Source organism: Quercus lobata, chromosome 8 (genome assembly GCF_001633185.2).
Source record: "Quercus lobata isolate SW786 chromosome 8, ValleyOak3.0 Primary Assembly, whole genome shotgun sequence".
Lineage (NCBI taxonomy): Eukaryota > Viridiplantae > Streptophyta > Magnoliopsida > Fagales > Fagaceae > Quercus > Quercus lobata.
In genome coordinates this window covers 57859205-57879768 of record NC_044911.1, presented here as the reverse complement: position 1 = coordinate 57879768, position 20564 = coordinate 57859205, and the positions used below count along the sequence as shown (strand labels likewise).

General features: G+C 33.2%; 2 protein-coding genes across 3 annotated transcripts; one reads left to right on the top strand and one right to left on the bottom strand.

Moving 5' to 3' along the window:
* Window positions 1-3234: 3234 nt before the first annotated feature.
* Window positions 3235-8063, bottom strand: LOC115955933 (glutathione S-transferase DHAR2-like). The gene is made up of 6 exons (XM_031074347.1): window positions 7780-8063; window positions 7573-7663; window positions 7296-7439; window positions 6021-6138; window positions 5780-5920; window positions 3235-3498 (listed from the first exon to the last, which is right to left on the bottom strand). Exons 1-6 carry the CDS (start codon window positions 7835-7837, stop codon window positions 3412-3414), a joined length of 639 nt encoding a protein of 212 aa, XP_030930207.1. The 5' UTR covers window positions 7838-8063; the 3' UTR covers window positions 3235-3411.
* A 5661-nt stretch (window positions 8064-13724) lies between these two features.
* On the top strand, window positions 13725-19091 carry LOC115957876. Of its 2 annotated transcripts, none has more exons than XM_031076217.1 (4): window positions 13725-14172; window positions 15247-17215; window positions 17862-18048; window positions 18173-19091. In XM_031076217.1, the coding sequence occupies exons 2-4, from the start codon at window positions 15326-15328 to the stop codon at window positions 18772-18774; spliced, it is 2679 nt and encodes an 892-aa protein (XP_030932077.1). In that variant the 5' UTR covers window positions 13725-14172; window positions 15247-15325; the 3' UTR covers window positions 18775-19091. The 2 variants fall into 2 exon arrangements, with proteins under 2 accessions (XP_030932077.1, XP_030932076.1); XM_031076216.1 differs by having other exon boundaries at window positions 18164-19091.
* The last annotated feature ends 1473 nt before the right edge of the window (window positions 19092-20564 follow it).

Here is a 20564-nt window from a genome sequence, read left to right as displayed (position 1 = left end):
GAAGATCTAAAGGTCTTCAGAGACTTTGATCCAAATGAAGTGGCTACTGTCTTGAGTCCTCCTTGTCTCGCTGTATCTATCTGATGTTTCATGTTTGGCTAAAATTTACAGAGAGAGAAAGGAGTACCAGAGAGAAAAAGAGATTTTAAGGTTCCGTTAGAATTTTGGTGACTTGGTTCTGGGTTGTATTATTAAATGAAGTGTCAAATTTTGATTCGGCCACTAAAGTTACATTGCAACGATTTTACTTTTAGACATTGCAGCTAATATGACAGGGTTGCCACATTATTAAAAATATGCCTACTCAGTTAGACAAGTAAAGAAACTAACGAAAGTCAGTGAAGTGAGCAATTGTGTTTAGTTTTAAAACTTTAGAGACTAATAGCGCTCTATTGAAACTTTAGGGACTAAAAGCGCTCAATAGGCAAACTTTAAGGACCAATAGTGTAGTTTCACCTAAACAAAAACCAATAATCAACTCTAATTTGTAGGGATGCAAGATTATCAAAAAAAAAAAAGATTATCAAAAAAATTTATAGGGATGCAATTTTTCATTTTTGTTTACAATTCATTATTTCCGTGTAAAATTTCATTTATTAATTTATGATCTCTTCTTTGTCAATTGCAGAATTTGTTTGCCTTTTATACTAGTCATATTCGAATGATTTTAGTTGTTGTCATATTGCAGAATTTGTTTGCCTTTCATAAGTAATGATTTTAGTTCTTACATGTGTGTATATACACACACACGTGGAAATTTGTTTGCCTTTCATAAGTAATGATTTTTTTTTTTTTTTTTAGAAAGTCATAAGTAATGATTTTAGTTCTTACATGTGTGTGTACACACACGTGGAATATGTTAATGAGTGCATGAATGCGCTCACTAAAGGGAAATTGAGCAGATCTTACTGTATTGGAAAGTAACAAAAGCTAATAAACAAATATTTATTTCACTAAATGTTGTGCGACTTCCTAATATATATACGTGGAATATGTTAATGGGTGCATGACTGCGCTCACTAAAGAGAAATTGAGCAAGTCTCACTATATTGGAAAGTAACAAAAGCAAATAAACAAATATTTATTTCACTAAATGTTGTGCGACTTCCTAAAACAAGTTGATCAATTGTAATAAATAAAACTCAACCTTATGCACTTGGGCACTCATGGACCATAGATATACATTTATTTTAAAATTGAAACACAATAATTTTTATTTAAGGAACATCATTTTGTACAATGGGAAGTAAAAAAAAAAAGGGACTCCTCCCTCTCTTTAGCACCTTAGACAGAATTGTTATTATATAATAGGTGATCACACCATAATATAATGCACCCTCACTTATATAATTACCCTCACTTGGTAGATGGTGTTGCTTCACCAATCTACTGAGAGAATTAATTAACTGTTAGAGTTAGTTATTTACTGAAGAATTGTGCCTTATAAATAAGATACAACTATTTTGGGCAGCACGATTACAACTTTTGTTTCTAAACCACAAAGCTATTGGGAAAAACTACACACTTCTTAGTGAGACCAAAGTATCCCCCAATATTGTCAATCAAGTGTGAATTTACCAATACAAGTGAGAGTTTACCAATACAAATGTAATAGATGTTAGCCCATTACAAATACCAAGGCTAAACTAGCAAGATATTCAATATGAAATCTAAAGAAACAAAGTATCAAACACATAGAAGACATGCACAATGCATACACAAGATTTACATGGTCCTGACACTAGGCCTACATCCCTCGGTCGAGAACCCCAAAGGACCCCAAACACCTTTGAGACGCTTCAGTAAAGTTTGAAAGACCCCTGGTAACTCACATCCCTTATCTCTCACTGGTGTGTTTTCTTAGCTTTTGTGCCTGTGTGTATGATGTAAATTCCAACACTTAAACCTTTAAAAAAGGCTTGCAACATGGGCTGAAAAGAGTAAAAACAAAGCCCTTAAGGCCTAAATTAAATACGGCCCAACAAATGCCATGTTTCTAATCTCTTCTACCACCAGACCAACCTCAAATAAGTTAAGGAGCACCGCATTGTAACTTGCCACTATTAATTCTTGCATCCCAAAAGGACAGTCCCAAAGCACATGGTTGAGAAGCTCTGCAGCATCTGAGCATAGCACACACTTGTAATATGAGGAAATGCCACGGTCGAATAATCTAGTTCGTGTTGGCAGAATCCCATGACATTCTCTACATATAAAGGCTTTGATCTTGTTAGGCACAGGGACAGTAAAGATGCACAAGCTAGCCCCTACCAAAAAGCATGAACATCTTGCGGGTTTTTTATGTTGATTCTGTTAACAAATGCTAGCTTGAGCTCTACCACTTGCAACTGGTAGGCACTCTACACGGTGAAATATATCACCCCTCATTGTCCCTGTCCAAACCAACACATCCTCCTTCTATCTCCCAGTACTCGAGTGCATATCCTTTAGAAAAAGTCTAGGGACATAACATAATGTCAAGACATTTTCACACCACCCTTGTTTTCAGTTGTGATAACTGGTAAGTTCCAATATAATATTTATTATTTTATTTTTAACCTATGATAGGTTGACACTTCCAAGTTTCAACTGTAAAACGAATGCTGACATTTTGTTGTGGCAGTAAAACAACTCTATTATTAACTTAATCATAGTAACTTCAAAAAGGGGGGAGATTTCATCAATGAGGCTCGAATTCCGTGTTATGTCGAGCTTGGTCAATAAGCTTACTAACATGTGAATTTTCCGGCTACAGCAATGAAGGAGAAATTACTTTGTATTTGATAGGGGAAGGAAGTCACCTATCTTGCCATTTGCAAACCTTGTCACCCACTCACCCTTTACCAATTCTCTATCTTGAACCCATAATAATGACTTTTGTAGCTTTGACAATGCACCTCACCCCCTCTCTTCTGGACAATACAAATTGCAAGCCAAGAGCATTGGAACCATATCGTAATTGAAGGAGATGCAAAGTGCTGATGCACTACCTGACTGATCTATTAGTAACATTGTTAGTAGTATTTTATGTCTTAAGTCTTACTTTGCTAGTTGTTGCTTTCGTTGGGTCAAAAGGAAGTGTAATTCAGCTGCACATGTTGCTGCAAAATTCACTTTCCATTCTAAAGAGTCTTTATGTTGTAATAAAGACAATCTCCCTAGAGTTTTAGAGTCTTGCCTGTAAGAGAGACTGTCTATGTGTTCTATATATATATTGTAGTTTATCCAAAAAAATAAATCAAAATTCTCAGGTAACACTCCAAAGGAAGCACAAATAGAGCAGTTGTTACTCAAGTAATAGTAAATACCATAGTTAACCCAAACACAGATGCATACATTTATTAGGCATGGAAACAAGCCATGTCCAATTAACATAACTAGATTTCAGAAGCCTTATAATTTAGAACTATTTTATGCATTGACCTTCGGCTCCCATCCTGCAATTACGTGCTCTTTTGTAGGCTTGGTTTTCTGGAAAGACTCTCGAGAGAAAAGCAACTGCAAAATATGATCACAAAACATAACTGACGATTAGTTTACTGAAATAACTTCTAATGATCTACTGCTATTCAAACTAGCAGACGTGCATGAGAAAATACAGGAGAGAGACTAGTTCCAGCTTCACTACTACAAAGTCGAATATTATAACTCTGCGCATGAATGTATATGCGTACACCTTGAAAATCAATATTGTAATTTCAGAGTAGTCAGGGCCTAAAGCGTGTGCATCAAGTATATGGGTCCACACTCCACATGCTGGATTTAAAAAAGGGGCAAAATAAAATTAAAATAGAAACATTATATGCATCATATATCTTAATGGATCTGAATACCAATCCACAAAATCTAATTTGGTTTGAAGTATAACAATTTTCAAACCTTACCATTTTGCCAAATACAACGACTGAGCCATACTAAATATGTGAACCCTACAAAAATTATGACTGTATTTTGCATCACCTATCCCTTAAATCCACGATGCAGAATAAATTGTGAAACAGCAATGAATATCTAGAAAATTTTAAAATATATAAAAATTTCAATACACCTCTTCCATAAGCAGTAGTATTTATTACTGCTATTCTTAATGCTACAGCAAAATAAACATGCATTTCTTGTCATTAAAATGCAATACATTGTCATTAGCAACCACTTCCAGCATTTAAAATTTTAGATATATGAAACCCCTTCTCATAATGAGAAATTTCTGTAGGGTGTATTGGCTGGTAAAAAATGCATTTCCAGTTAAAAATCTTGGGTAGTTGTTATTCTAGGAGACATTCTTTGGATAGAAATTCAGGTCTGTTTCTAATGTGGGTTCACATTTTGAAACATATAACCAGGTAGCTCTCTCAGAAAGGAAAGATATTAATTGTTACGGGGCAGTAGAACAGGAGGTAACTTTCTACTGGACTATGTTTTTCCAATTCCATATTCAGTATATAAATTTTCAAACTCAACCACTTGATTCTCTGCACCTTTTTTTGATAAGTGAATTTCAACTTCCAATACAGAATAAGTGAAGTGAGAGCTAACTACCACAAGCATCATTGGCATATTATGAGTCTTGGAGGTTTAATCTTCCACTGGACAAAGTCCTTCCAAATTATGATAAATTTCCAAATGCAATACTTGATGGTCTGCACCTCAACCTTTAATAAAGAACATTACAAATATAAACGTCACTGGCATATCATGAGCTACCTATTATTACCTTTCAATGATTCACCCTCAGATGCATTCTACTTAAATGGAACCATGTGAAAAGAAAAGGTGTCTTAGACAGATTAATAAACACAGTCCAAAGTATCTTTATCTCACCCTGCCTATCTTCCGTTGAAGAATTTCCAGAAAAGTTATCCACTAAATCTTGCTCAGCAAAAACGACATCCAAATGCAATGGATGATTCATGGCCACAAGATCATACTCTTCGGAGGGACTGTGTCATGTCAAATTCAGACCATCTATCTGCCCTAAAAGCAAGAGCTTGGAAAACAGGTGCCAGCAGTTCGGTTGAAATTCAGAATTAGGTAGTAAGTGAATACTTGGGCTTTTTAGATTTTGGTTGGGTAATGGTAAGCGGATTTGCTTCTGGGATGATGTTTGGCTGTGCCATTCTCCTTAGAGATGCATGCCATAATAAATCAATTCACAAGGTTCTCATGACCTCAAAGTGATAGACTACGTTCAATATGAATGAGAAAAAAGGATTTCTCTCCCCATTCAACTGCCCATCCAAGAGCATTTGGCTTCATATAGTTCTAGGTTCAAAGAGAAACGACTTTCCCTATTGAAAAACTACTACAAGCCACTCATTTTTAGCTCTGAGTGGCAAATTTCATTGAGTTTAAACACTTAAAAAATCTACTTTTGATTGATTGGAAGAGAGACGAATGGGTGTAGCGAAGAAAGAAATTTGGAGTGCTATTTACATATAGATCTACATATAATAGATAGTGTGGTAGAAAGGTGCATCTAGTTCTTAACAACATACTATATCCATATGACTACCACGCTACAATAACAATTATAGATGCTACTATAGTAATCCTAGACCAAAGTCCAAGCATAGGATGACTACAAAAACAACAGTAACAAACACAGTGCCTTTTTTTGTTTTTTTGTGGGGGGTGGGGGGTGTTATTAGTTTCCACACTTCATCATACGGATATCTGCTATTTATTGAGGCACGCATGCCAAAAAGCCATCTGATTGTTGAACACAAAACAGGAAAACAAAACTGCGCCCAGTACACAACAACGTATAAAAATTATATACCTCCTTGTATTTGTGGAAATGAGTTAAGCTTGCAGGCACGGTCCACTTCTTGAAATGACCAAGAGCAACATCGAGATGGTACAGCTTTGGTGCCAAACTCAAATCAACAGAAGTTATCTTCTCTCCAGCAATATACGGCCCCTGATTCCATCTCCAACTTATCAGCATACATTTCCAAAGCAAAAATGAAGTAAAACTAATAACTCTTACAAGTGTTTTCTTTAAATGTAAACACACATACATGTGCTTTAAGGTGTTCATCCAATGCCTTTAATTCATCAAGCAAAGCCTGCTCAGATCCGTCACTGGGGTCCTTGCTCTTCAAAAACTTAACGAAGGCCCCAAAAATCTTAGATCCCCTGGAAACTCACCATAAAAGGAGGGTAGAAATTTAGAAAGGGTCATGCTAACGAGTGCCTTAGGGCACTCATTAATAATCCATTTTAAGAAAGTTTTGATACCACTTTTATGGGAAATGAAAAAATCTGTCAAAATATTAATTACTTTTTTTTCATTTCCCATAAAAACTTTTTTTAAATGAATTATTAATGAGTGCCCTAAGGGCACTCATTAGCATTTCCCATTTAAAAATATTTACAAAAGGATAACAACCCAGACTGCAAATCAATGAAGGTCCTTTTGAGTGAGACCATTTAGAAAATAATAAACACATTAAATTAAATAATAAGAGGTCGATAACAAATTCTGACCAAAAAAACAATGAACTTCATGTAAAACAAAAAAAAAAAATTCCTGCTGCAAAGTAAAAGGACATCATAAATATTAATAAGATTTTATAAAAATATATTCCCAAATAAACCTTGCATAAACCTTAGTTATCATGTGCTTAGTTATCACATGTTTGCTAGACCCAACACACATTTATTAAAATTAGGAATAGTTACATTTTTGCACTTGTAGTTTGGGTTAACTCTTATTTATTAAAATGAGGGTTAATTACACTTTCCCCCTTGTGATTTGGGGTCAGATCCGATCTGTAAACAGTAAACTTGTGCTTTAAAAAGTCCAACTTTACCCATATAAGGATTAATTTCATGAATTTCTATTGTAATGAGATTGCTATTTTGTTTTTGGGTTTACCTTGAAAAAACGAGATTTAAACATGCAACTTTTTAATGGTTTTGGGCTCATTTTTCTTAGGGAGTTAGACTTATGTGTTGTGTGTGTAAAGTGCAACTTTTTAAACCACAGCGTGCCTAAATGAATTTGGTCCAACACAAGGGTAGGTAAAGTGTAGTTGTCCTTGAAATTAACTATAAATCAAAGAACAAGGGACTATAAAGTCTTAAGTATATTTTTTGATTTTTTGGTAATCCTAAAGTCTAAACTCTAAGGTATATTAATATAGTTACAACATCCACCACATTTAAAAACAAATGGACAGCCCAAGCCTTGGACTTTCCGCACCCTATGCGTATCAAGAGCACCATCTGATACCTAAAATACAAAATCCAAACTCACACAGACAGAGAAAAAGAGAGAGTGAGGAACATACACAGAGGCAAATTCAGGAGGAGGAGTAAGAGAAGGTTCAGGGTGCTTTTCCTCAAGAATTCCAACAAGAACATCAGAGTCAGACACCCATTTGTCATCAAACTTCACCACAGGGACCTTCCCTTCTGGGTTCACCTCCAAAAACCTATTCAAACAATCATCATCATCATCACCACCACCAAAAACAATGACAAACCCATCTGCCCAAACACTTAAACAACACCAAAAAAACATGTTTTTTTTTTTTTTTTAAATAAAGGCACAGGCTTTGTGATTACCATTGGGGTTTTTCAGAGAGATTGATGAGGTGCAGCTTGTGTGGGACTTTCTTCTCCTCCAAAGTTAGGAGAACCCTTTGTGAAAATGGACCTGAAACCAAAAGCACACCCCAGATTATAACACAAACAAATTAAGATTTTCAATCAAAACCCAGAAGTGTAGTAATCAGAGAAAGAAAAAAAAAAAAGAAGGAAATGTGATCATACAGTCTCCAAGAACATCAGGAGAACCAACAGCAGCTTTGGCAGCGACCTCATAAGCCATTTTGTTACAGAGATTTCACAGATAGTATTACTGGAATAGAATGTAGAAACTGAGATATCAGCTATGGGATTGTGAGGGATTTGATAATATTAATAGCGTTCTGTGTTGGGGATAAAATGGTATTTTTATATAGTTTTATGAAAGTTAGCTGGATGAAATTCTTAATTACTCTGTCAGGATTAGCCTCGTACTAGAAAGTTCGTGTCTTTTTTTTCTTTTCTTTTTTTATTTATTATGGAAAGAAAGTTCTTGTCTTTAAAATTTTAAATCCTATAAAAAAAATTTTGGTTAAATAAAAAAAAAGAAAAAAGGGAATTAAAGAATGGGAATTGGTTCTTAAATCAGATATATAATATAATATGACCCAACTTTTTCATGGGAATCCTTATTGATAAAAGGGAGCTTGAAAGTTAAGCTGCTTTCCTTATCTAAAATTAAAAAAATAAATAAAAAATAAACTGCTTTCGTTTTTTTTTTTTTTTTTTTTTTGAAAAGAATAAACTGCTTTCGTTGGATGAACAACTCCACTACCATGAATCTGGTCATAATGTTAGCCAAATTCGTGATGCATAGTGATTTAGGACATGTCTTTTATTTATGTATTTATTTATTTATTTTTGGTAACGGACATGTCTTTTATTGGTCCATCTTTCCATTTTGTTTTTTTTTTAATCACAAGTGAAAATAAAGTAGATTTTAAACTAAAATAAATGAGTGTATACTTATAGGATCTTATTTCTTTTTTGGAAAATTAATTTATTTTTCTTAATTTAACATTTTAATACCAACAATATTATTTATATATTTTTTACATTTCTCGAATTCTCATCTATATTACTAAAGTTTAATTTTAATTTATACTCCATAATAGGGACGAAATGTGTATCTTAAATACACATCCTTTAAAAGAGTAATTAAGATCTATCAAAATCCCTGTAGCTTATTTATAAATATATTTTTGTATTTTTTAAAACATCTAAAATTTAGATCATTATTCTCCTACTATAATTATTGAATTATCAAAGGAAAAAAAAAAAAAAAAAACCAAATGTTAGTGCATGTTTGGATACTGTTTATGACTGGCATTTGTACGTTTTGTTGAAAAAATATGGGTCCCATGATACTGTTCACGAACTCACAAAAGTCATCCAAACATAAATTTCAATATAAATTTAGGTCTCACAGCAATATTCAAATATTTATAAATTATTTTGTTATAATATTTTTAGTTTTCAATTTTTAACAGATAAACGATATCTAAATATACCCTTAATCATCCTATTTAAAAACTATCAAAAATGATTTAACATTTACTTGGCTAATTGATACGTTTTGAATAGATGTCAATACACCCAATATGTCTTCTTTTCTTTTCTTTTCTTTTCTTTTTTGGGTTAAAAACGGAATAGCATAAAACAATTAAAAGGAAACAAAAGATTCAGGACTGCGCTCGGTTAAATACAATTATACAAAGTGTCATAACAGACTAAAATGTCCACAGGCAAAGTATCAAAATAGCTCAAATCTATGAATATGTCATTTGTTATGTCGCTCCATCACCCACTCCACCTCGCACCCCAAAAAAGAAGAAAAAGAGATGTCATGGCGGTGCTTTATGTCCTAATCCCACCCTGGGTAAACGGTCAGGATTTATTGGAGTCATGTAAAAAAAGCAACTTCAATTCAATTGCAAAGTAATGGTCGTGGTCCACGCAATTATTGGAATCATCTCACTGTCAACTTCTCCAGGAGAATGGGTTCATTTTGTCTACATTTTCTATCTAATAAGCTCTATCTATCTATCACATATTCTTTCTCTTTTCTCCTCTAAATTGTCAAAAGCGTAATGACTTTCACTTTTGATCTTGAGAGTAACCTATTAATGATTTCTACTTTTGCTAAAGTTCCTTCTTTCTTTCTTTTTTTTTTTTTTCTCTTTTATTTTTTGGCAATTGCTAAAGTAGGAATATTCCTTAATGCACCAAAAAACTTTGTATGGCAAGATGATATTTTGGCATATTCTCAAAATTAATAGACTACATCTTAAAATTTTGGAAATTTTGATTTTTCATCTTTTAAAATTTAAAATTTTTAGATTGTGACCCTTAAGGTTACACATCATTAGTGAGATTGTTAGGTGGCAATTAAGTTAGCGTGTTTAGGGTCAAAAATCATGATTTCAATTTTCAAATCATGATTTTTTGTGTTTAATAAAAGCTTCTAATCGTTTGGTCCAATAAACATGATTTTTTGTGTTTTTGCAATGGACACCTTAGGCAGCAACTCCAAATTGCAACAAAATGAAATATAAAACCACAACTTTTTCATATGACACAGTTTTAGAAAACTAAACCAAACTCACCCTAAAATTACATCATTTTGAACATGTAAAAAGGGTAAAAAAATCATTATCTCTCTCTCTCTCTCTCTCTCTCTCTCTCTCTCTATTGCGAAGATCTAGAACTGAGTTACCAGATTGTGGACTTCAGAGCAATTTTGAACCATTATTTTCCTATTGCAATCAAAAATGAAAATTAGAGAACTTGCAACTACAATAAAATGAACCAATAACAAACTCAACCTTGTCCAAACAATGATTATACAAAACAAAGCAGAATAAATAATAAATAAATAAATAAATTGTAACTAATGTACAAAACTCTCACTTTTATAGAATCTGTGAGAGATCGTAGTAGGCAACCTTTCTCCAAATTTTTTAAAAGACTAATTCCCATATATAACATGATCTAAAATTTCCATGTTAACATTCTCAATTTTGGCTCATAACTAAATAAGTAAGGAGTCATTTACTTCCATTTCCATTAAATATCAAACCACAAATAATCTTGGAGATCCTTTTCCTTAAAGCATTTACTTCTATTTCCATTATATCTATTATCTAAGTATGAATCTAATAACCAGGTTTCAAATATATATATATATATATATATATATATATATATCTAACCCCGCTCACATCAAATTCGCCCAATAATTTATAAATCATAAGCAAAGGTAAAATAAAATAACTTATAACTCCAAACTTAGAGATATAAAATTATAAATTTCAATTTAATAATGTTAATATCCATACCTGCCACTCATTTTCAAATAGAGCCTTTGGGTTTGGCAGGTACCAAATGGCCCAAGTAGAATTTTAGTTGGAGGGGAGAATGGGAGATAATAACCTGAAAACGACCCATGTGGTTTGAAATAGACATGCGCTTAAAATATACATGAAATTTCTCCCCCAAAAAAAAATAAAAAAATAAAAAAAAGGGAGGTAAAAATTCCCACCCAAACTAGCGCAAATCCGAATAGGCTCTATCTAAACTAAACACAAATAGGCTGACCACATTGAATGGGCCCTAAAAGCCCAAAGGCATTGGTTTGAACTTTGAAAGATCAAGAGTATTGACTGAACTAATCATAAGAAAAGTGTTATATTCACAATATTTTCATAACAAATCATAAATGGTAAGTTGTTATTGGTTCTAATTTAAATTTACAATTTAAATTATTTTTTTACCCACTCATAACAACCTACCACTTAAAATTTGTTATGAAAATATTATGAGTGTGTTTGAATACCGTTTATTTGCTGAAAATTGAAAAGTTATTACTAAAAACACTGTAGCAAAATAATTTTAAAATGACAAAACACCGTTCTTGAAACCTATTTTCGTTTTTCACTTCATGGTTGGTCCATGAATAGTGCCCTTCCCAAACACAAAACACGCAAACCGCAACTCCCAAAGGCACGCTATGAACATGGATCCGTTTGGATTGAACTTATTATTACTGAAACTGAAAACTAAAAGCACTGTAATAAAATAACTTTTAAATATGTGAATAGTGTCGTGAAACTCATGGACAGTGCATAAACAGTATTTTTATCATGAACAGTAAATTTTGTCTCTCCTTAAACTCATGAAAGCAAAAAAAAAAAAAAAAAAGCCGGGGAAAATGCGACGCATTATTCAGCGTCCGCTGAATCCAAACCCATACTGACACAGTATTTCTCTAATTATATAATTAAGGCGAAGTTTTGTGCGACAACCGCATGGTCCAAGTTGGGCCCTAAAGCCTACTTCAGAAATAAATTGGGCCTTGGTCACAGCCCTATTAGAGAAATCTAATCTAACCAAAAACTAAAGCCGACAAAAAGCTTTATAACTGCTGAAACAATAAGGCCCGTAAGTAAACTTCCTTAATGGGTCACAAAATGTTGTCGGCCCATCAGCCACCAAAGAATTCCCTAGGGTTAAATATGATACGATCAGACAACTCTAGTTTTGACCAAAAAAGGCTAAAAAAGGAAAAGAGAAACGAAAACCTAGTATGGTCAAAAAGCTAGTTCATGTCGGAAATGGAGGTGTACCGAATATTGTAAAACGCGAAGTTTCGCTATTCCCACTCCATCTGGCCCTACAATTTGTTAGGAAAAAGTCTTAAGTAGATGACGCTGAATTGTAATGTAATACGAAATTTTTGGAATTTGACTTTGTATTTTTAAGAAAATTTGTGATTTTAAAATTCAACCTAAAACACATGTTTTTGTTCAAAAAAAAAGAAAAAGAGTTGGAGTTGGTTCTAATTTTAATCCGTCATTAAAATTAATTTTTTGTCTTCTAATAATAATTTGCCACTTATGATTTACTGTAAAAATGTTGTAGACATAATATTTTACTAAATGAGGTGCTTATTTATATATATATATATATATATATATATATATATTTATATATATATATAATTCACATAATTGGGACATCACAATGTGATTTTCCTTATTCTTAGTATTAAGGGAAAAAATTCTTGGCTTGATTTAAGGGTGGTTGAATTTAATTTTTGATTATAAATCTTCACATGTAATCTGACTTGGTTTGCATTAATTAGAAACCTCAACGATTAGGGCAATTAAAATATTTCAATGATCTTAAAAAAAAAAAAAAAAAATCAATGATCTTTTCTTTATTAGGTCTTAGGGTTTGAATAATCCTCCTTTATATGCGTGGTCTCACTTTTGGAGTGAATAAAGGAAATTTGAATTATATTGCTTGGATTCCCTCTATTCGGAGGTCTCTTTTAAATAGGATAATTTGATATAATTCACATGTAATTTAAACTGATTAATCAAGTTCTTTGCTTTGATTTAATTTGACTAATTAACTTAATTTTCGTTTAATTACGAATTTGAATTTAAGATATGTTTCCTTATGATATGTGATCTTTGAAAATAAAATTTCTTGTGTGTATTTCATATTTTCATTTAATGCAATAATTGTATGATTAGGATAAAGATCCACCTTAGTATTTTCCTTATTTAAACATAGCTAGCCTAGCATCACAAAAGAAGGTTGATAGCTTGGGTACTTTGACTTGTAAGGTATAACCAAAGTGTTGATTCCATTCTTCACCCTAATCTTAGAGTTAGTAGTGTATTCTTAGAAGAGTTATTCACATAACATACAGGTAAAAAGTACGTTTTTTTAAATCATTTCAACACATACATTTTTATTTTTTTTATTTGAAATAAAAATATAAAACTTTACTTTAGTCCAATCTAAATATATGTGCATGAAATTCTCTTTTAGAAACTCAAAATCTCAACCTTTATCCCCTACACATTCTACCAACACTTATATTTATAAAACGAGTGTTACGGCAAAGATGTGCAGTAATAATACACATTTTTACAACAACTAACCCACAAACTTACCCTTCCCTGTGCCTGGCAAATCAAACTCTCGGTAAAAAAACCCATGTATTTGTAGCGCGAGCTACGCTAATAGGACAAAAAAATATTCGCGCGTAGTTCCAGAAAAGACAATAGAAATTTAATAATAATAAATAGATAAATAACTTAAAAACTCCACCAATTCAACACATACACACTCACAAATCTCCCATGTTTTCTCTTTGGTTTCCTATCGTTTCAGACACTTTTTCTCAGATTATTTCTTCCTTAATTCACGTCTCAGACTATTTCTTCAAAAACCCATTTCTCTTTCCAGATAAAATCCATAACCCAATTCCCAGAATTTGCTCTACCGACCATTTTGCGTGTCAAAATAGAAAAAAAAAAAGGAAAATTTTTTTTTTTCTCGGTGATTTTGACGTTTTAAATTTTTTTTAGCATCTTTGTTTGACCAAACTTGTCATCATGTCGGCGCGTCCTTTTGTTGATTGATTTTGTTATCAAGTTCCAAACTTTGATGGTTTGGAATGAAGTGGGCTATGAGAGTTTCTGCATGTGAAACAGCATTTGAATTATGGGTACGCATTAAAATCCAGAATCATTGTTATGATACAGCAGAGAATTAATAAACAAGGTCAGCTTTTTCTCTATTTTTAGTAATCAATTTCTGGGTCTTTTTTTATTTATTATTATTTAAAATGATTTTTTATGGTCCACTCCAATTAGTATATGGAATATTGGGATCCATAATTTTGTTGGGTTTTGAATTTTGCGTGTGCTTTTATCAAAGTGGGTTTTGTTTCTTGTGGAAAATTTAATAGGGATATGCTGTTGTAGTGGCATCAATATGATTTTGTTTAGTTTTTGTTTCAATGAACTGTAGGGTGGTTGCAATTATTATTGTGCAGGATTTTATTTATTTATTTATTTATTTTATTTTATTTTATTTATAATAAAGTTGTGCAAGTGTTTTGAAGGCTTATTGTATCAGATTTGCCTATTTTAAGGATCATGATGGCAGGTTGCAATTACTCATGTTCTTTACACTTGTTTAGTTGTTTCAATTTTGTTCCAGTAACTACCTACCAAAAAAGGTTGCTTCAATCACTTGGTCCTGCATGTTGCAATTACTCATGTTCTTTACACTTGTTTAGTGGTTTCATTGTTGATTGCTCGAAACTTTACTGTATTGTATTCATGAGAGGACACTTACATAGTTACATGGGATTTTCAAAACCGGATTCTTTCAATTTGTTCATTATATTATTATTATATTATGTTATATATAATAATAATAATAATAATAATAATAATAATAATAATAATTGTATTTAGGGCTAAATATAGTTTTAGATCTTGATGTGAAACGAGCAATTTCCTGTTTTTTTGGATTTTTTTTTTTTTTTTAATTATGCTTATAGTTTTGCATAAGGTCTTATTGAGTATTCATTTAAATCTTATAGAACTGAACTTAGAGGAAGCAGAGAGGTTTTAAGACTTACAAATGTTCCAAATTTTGCATTTGATATTTGTTCATGCTTGTGGATATACTACATAGCCAGAATTGGTTAGCAGATTGTTGTTGTTTTTGTTCTTTTGTATTTACAATCTTGATAAATTGTTTTCCTCAAATTTCATTATTAGATTTAGTTGGCAGTGATTATTATATGTTCACTTCTTCATATAGCATTCTCCCTGTTTGGTGCAGAAGCATACTTTTATCTTCTAAAAGGTGCTTGAGTTTTTGTGAGTGTTTGCTAAAACTAGCCAAAGATTTGTCAATAAAAATGGAGTCCAAAGAACGGATGCCAAGTGTTATTGCAAGATTGATGGGCCTTGATGAACTTCCACCTCAGCAGCCTGTTCAAAAACAACAAAGAGTGCTTTCTGAGTATTATTTACAGAGGGTTGCTTCTATAGGTGTCCGGAAGAAGCATTCATACCATGAGCGTGCTTCCTTTAGAATAAGCAGTGAAGAGCAGAAGGAATTAGGTTACAACTTTAGAGTAGTGGAAACATTAAATAGATGTAAGCAACATAACCAGTTGGTTGAAGACGGGAAAATCAGCTCAAGTTCATCAGAAGAACAAATGGCTTTCATAAGGCAGAATTTTTCAGATGCAAAATGCATTTCAGTGGATAAGTCGTCACATAGTGTTCTTCCTCACTCGCAATCAGAGCATCATACAGTCTCAAAGTCATCACATACTTCTTACGGTAGCAATATTGACAAATGTGGGAAATTTGGGAGGACAACAGTACAAGGGAATGTTAAATTGCAGCAGAAACCTAAGAATGGCCTTGTTAGAAATTTGCATGGAGAACTTGGTCTTGATAATATATGCAAGTATTCTAGATCACAATTGGAGTCAAATGGTGAAGCATGCCATCCGCCCACAGCAATTGTTATTTTGAAACCAAACCATGGCAATCCAGAGAATTCACAATGTTTTGCTTCACCTAGCTCATATGAAGGTTCTCTTTTGGGTGATGGGGAGTTAAAAGATTCTCCTTTTCTTGTAAATGGGAAATTAGACGTTGAAGTCAGAGAGAGGAAGAACTTGGCGAATGACATGGAACCTACAAGGCGACGACCTAGAGTTTCAAGAGAGATTTCAGAAGAAGTTACTAGACAAACAAGGCATGGCACAATTGGGATTTCAACAAAGGTATCAAGGTCAGGATTGAGAATTGATGGCACTGTTGCTAAAGAGTCTGAGTTGAAGATGCCTTCAAATTTCTCTCATTGGAAGAACCAATACAAGTCCTCATTTTCCCCTTCACGTGGGTCATATGTCACCAGGGAAGCAACTAGGAAAATCTCCGAACAATGGAAGATGAATAAGAAGTTTCAAAAAGATGGACTGGCTGGGAGAGTTAGTACTCTGGGTGAATTGCTTGCTATGCCTGATCATGAAACTGGGGCAAGAAATGTTGATTACAAGCCTGTCAAGCATGGCCTGAGCAATCAAACTGGTGCAAATGATGGACATGTGAACTCCGGTGGTCCTTTAGGCATTAGCAGCAGGGATGGTTTGAAGGATGGGTCTATCAGAAACTTACCAAAGTCTAGATCTCTTTCTGCATCTTCATCTGCCATGGAGAGTCCTAGAATTAGGACTAGATATGAAGGTCTTCAAAGTGAATGGAATTTGAGCTTGGAAGGGTCTGTTTGTTGGGCACAGCACAAGTCAAGGAAGCAAAATTTAAACCAGAAAAATGGTCTAAAATGTGGAAACTTATTCAGCTATGAGAAATCCCATTCTTTTTCCTGCTTGGATTTGGAAAATAATCATACTGTAGATGAGGTGAAAATCAAACTTCAGAAGGATCTATCTGATAAGAATTTTTTGGGTCCTCAGTCATCAACTACCAGTTTTTCTTACTCTGATTTGGAAAATAATCACATTGTACAAGATAAATGGTTGGTGGAAGGAGAGCTGAAGAACAATGTTGACAATATCAATATGTGTGAACAGAATGTTTCACTTCCTAAGCCATCAGTTTGTAGTTTTGCCTCAGTAAGCATGGTAACTGATGTGGTGGCTGATGCGAAGATTAAGGCTGTGGGTAGGCCTTCTGGAAATTCTAAGGAAGAGCTGATTGAGCCAACAACTTTCATCCTAGAGACAAATTCTGATTCTTCTAGTCTTGCCTCAGATACTTCAATTCAACAGGTACAATGTTTCTCTCTTATATAAGATATTACTTATTTTTGCAAAGCTCTCATAATTACATACCTAGATGTTTGTAAACAGTAGATATTCTGGCGTAGTAGTTTGTATATTAGGCTTCTTCTATCTGCTATATGGGCCGGCAATATATCTCTGCTTTATTGATATTTTTGTCAAGCTTGATATTCTAACACTGATATGTATCACACCTTGACAATATCTTATGATATGTAAGGCCATAAGGGAAGAGACTGAACATTCAATTTTTATTGTACTGCAAAATTCAAGATTGTTTATCAGCTTTTTCATAAAAAGCATACTTGACTTTTCTAAAACAATACAAAATCCAAATGTGGTTCAAAATCATTAATTCATTTTTATACTTAAATATGGCCTAATATCTTTCTACAGTGTCTAGAATCTAACACCATTTATTTCTTCTTCTTCAGCATTTGGTATTCTTTAAATCCCAATTTTCTATTTATAGCCACTGCACTTGTGTGTGTTTCTTTGAATGAATGATTCTCGTACTGGTTCCATGTTTCCAATTTTCATGCCAATTTTGTTAATACATACCTTGTTCACCTATTTATAGATTTATGGTACCAATATTTTTCTCTGACACAACATATTTTGTCATAAATTGTAGGAAACATATGCTGGATTCCATGAAGAAGGTTCTGTTTTCTCACAGTGTTCTGGCACAGAGCCAGAATCCATATTAAGCTTGGGGGAGGCTAATCATCCTAGTCCAGTTTCAGTTCTGGAAGCACCTTATAAAGAAGAGCTTTCATCTGGTTCTGAATGCTTAGGAAGTGTCAGCACTGACATTAGTGGTAAGATGACTATAACTGCATCTCATTATATTAACCAACCTTTAGTTCAAATTCTTTCGATATATCTTTTCTCCTTTCTTTGGCTGGGTTCATGGATGCAAGTTTCTGACAACAGATATCTCAGAAACTCTCTCAGAGGCAGCTAGAATGATTGTTTCAAGTGATGAAGATTCTGATGAAGGATCTGTAGATGACCTTAAAGAAAATGAAGATTTGATGAGCTTGTTTGGTGTTGAAGAAAGCAGGGATTTCTCCTACCTTGTTGATGTATTAACTGAGGCAGGTTTTCATGGTGAACTTCTGGATATGGACTTTGGTGCCTGGCACTCTTCAGAATGCCCAATAAGCCTTTCAGTTTTTGAGACCCTAGAGAAAAGGTTTGGTGAGCAGTCTTCCTGGAAGAGGTCAGAAAGGAGGCTTCTCTTTGACCGAATAAATTCAGGGCTGTTGGAGATTCTCCAGCCATGCATGGGCGTGCCCTCATGGGCAAAGCCTGTGTCTAAAATATTTAAACCAAAGATGAGCCAGGACATGATTGAGGAAGAGTTATGGATGTTGCTGGTCAGCCAAGAAAAGGAAGTGAGCAAGGATTCAGCAATGAATATGCTGGGAAAGGAACTAGGATCTATAGATTTAGGAGATGATATCAATTTTTTAGGTAGAGAAATAGAGAGATTATTGCTTGAGGAGCTTGTAGCAGAGGTTTTTAGCACTGTCATTTCTTGAGCAGTAGTGTTTTGTTTTTGGCGGATATCTATATTGAAATATGAGAACTTTTCAAAAAAAAAAAAAATGTATATAGCAATCATTTTGATCTGAGTGACAAAGTGTGAAGAGGATTTAGGTATAGATTCATTTTGTTCATACATGAGTGTATTGAAATTTTCAAGGTCTTGTATTTCTGATGGATTTTCAAACCATCATGATATTGTTTTTGTTTATTTATTTATTTAGGTATTGAAGTTTCAAAATGTCTCATAACGGCAGTAATCTTACTTTTGATTTGCGAAGTGTTATAACAGTGATATACATTTTTTGTGTGATGACTTGTTGTTTTATCATAAACCCTTGAAGATACTATGTTTTAAAGTTCAAACTTTCCTTTCTCTAATTACTTAATTTGATGTTTAAGTTTGCACCTAGATTTATGGTGTAGGTTACTTCTTATTTGGTCCCAGGATGTTGCCAGATAAAAAGGAACCGGTTGCAGTTGTTTTTTGGGCTCATCTTTGTAACTAGGGATAACAGGATTTGGCAAACTTTATAAGCAAAACTAATCAGAGGGATATTGTGGTAGTGTTAGGTTCCAGAAAATGGAAGTGGATGATTTTTTATTTATTTAATTTTTAACTTTGAAAGCATGATTTACAAAACTTCATATAGTATAGTTCTGACAGTGATGAATACTGATTAGTGTTAACCATATTGAAAACATGTAGAATTTTTTCCCATAAGCATCAACATTGGTGGAGCCATAAATTTAGCAAATGACATAGCAAAAAATTATTTTATCTATTTTACCATCAACATCAGTGGTTTTATTTTAGTTTTTAACAAAATAAAATAATATAAACAACATAATAAAATAATATATCCACTACAATAAACAGTTATCACAACCACTATTGCAGTGGGTTTAACCTTCTATTTTTCTTCCAATTTGAACACACTAACAGACAAATTTGCGGGGAAAAAAAAATCACAAAATTCCAATTTGCAAAACCCATAAAACAAACCAACATCTAAAAAGTGAAGAGAGCTGGGAGTCATTAGCTGAAAAATAGCGTGCATGGGAGAAAGAGGCAAAAGAAATTTTAAAAAAAAAAAAAAAAAAGAAAAGAAAAGAAAAGAAGAAGAAGAAGAAGAAAACAGCGTGCAAGAGAGAAAGAAGAAAAAAAAGAGAGGAAGAAGATGAGCGTGCAAGGGAGAAAGAGAGCGTGGAAGTGTAATAAAATAAATTTTTTTATAGTTGTGCACTGTAACAAGAAGCTAAAAAATTTCAACTATAGCACCACCATTACAGCATGCTTTTTAGTATTGGTAGTGCTAAAAATAGTAATATGACTTTTTAGCACCACCAATACTAATGCTCTTTTATTGATACCACTGTAACAAGAAGCTAAAAAATTTCAACTATAGCACCACCATTACAGCATGCTTTTTAGTATTGGTAGTGCTAAAAATAGTAATATGACTTTTTAGCACCACCAATACTAATGCTCTTTTATTGATACCAAAAAAAAAAAAAAAAATCAAAGGTGAATTTTCCCCTTAACCAATTGAACTCACTAGATCCTATGTTTATTGTTTACAACTGAATTCAGGAATGCCCAAGATGTTCACTTCAATATTTTAATAAAAAATTTAGAAGGTAATTCGTGATGTACTGGTTACCACTCCATCATCCATAACATGGAGGAACAAAAGATGAAAAAATTATGAGGGCAAACATTCCTAATGCTAGCCTCTCGGTTAAGGCAGATCATCCGCAATATTTGAAATGAGCTTATTTGAGC

Bases quoted from the DNA above. Each gene is read 5' to 3' on its own strand.
- LOC115955933 (XM_031074347.1), bottom strand. From the start codon at position 7,837: ATGGCTTATGAGGTCGCTGCCAAAGCTGCTGTTGGTTCTCCTGATGTT. The intron at 7,664-7,779 runs GTATGATCACAT...TTTTGGTTTCAG, and splicing joins TCCTGATGTTCTTGGAGACT to GTCCATTTTCACAAAGGGTT. The intron at 5,921-6,020 runs GTATGTGTGTTT...AGATGGAATCAG, and splicing joins ATGAACACCTTAAAGCACAT to GGGCCGTATATTGCTGGAGA.
- LOC115957876 (XM_031076216.1), top strand. From the start codon at position 15,326: ATGGAGTCCAAAGAACGGATGCCAAGTGTTATTGCAAGATTGATGGGC. The intron at 17,216-17,861 runs GTACAATGTTTC...CATAAATTGTAG, and splicing joins CAGATACTTCAATTCAACAG to GAAACATATGCTGGATTCCA. The intron at 18,049-18,163 runs GTAAGATGACTA...TTCTGACAACAG, and splicing joins TGTCAGCACTGACATTAGTG to ATATCTCAGAAACTCTCTCA.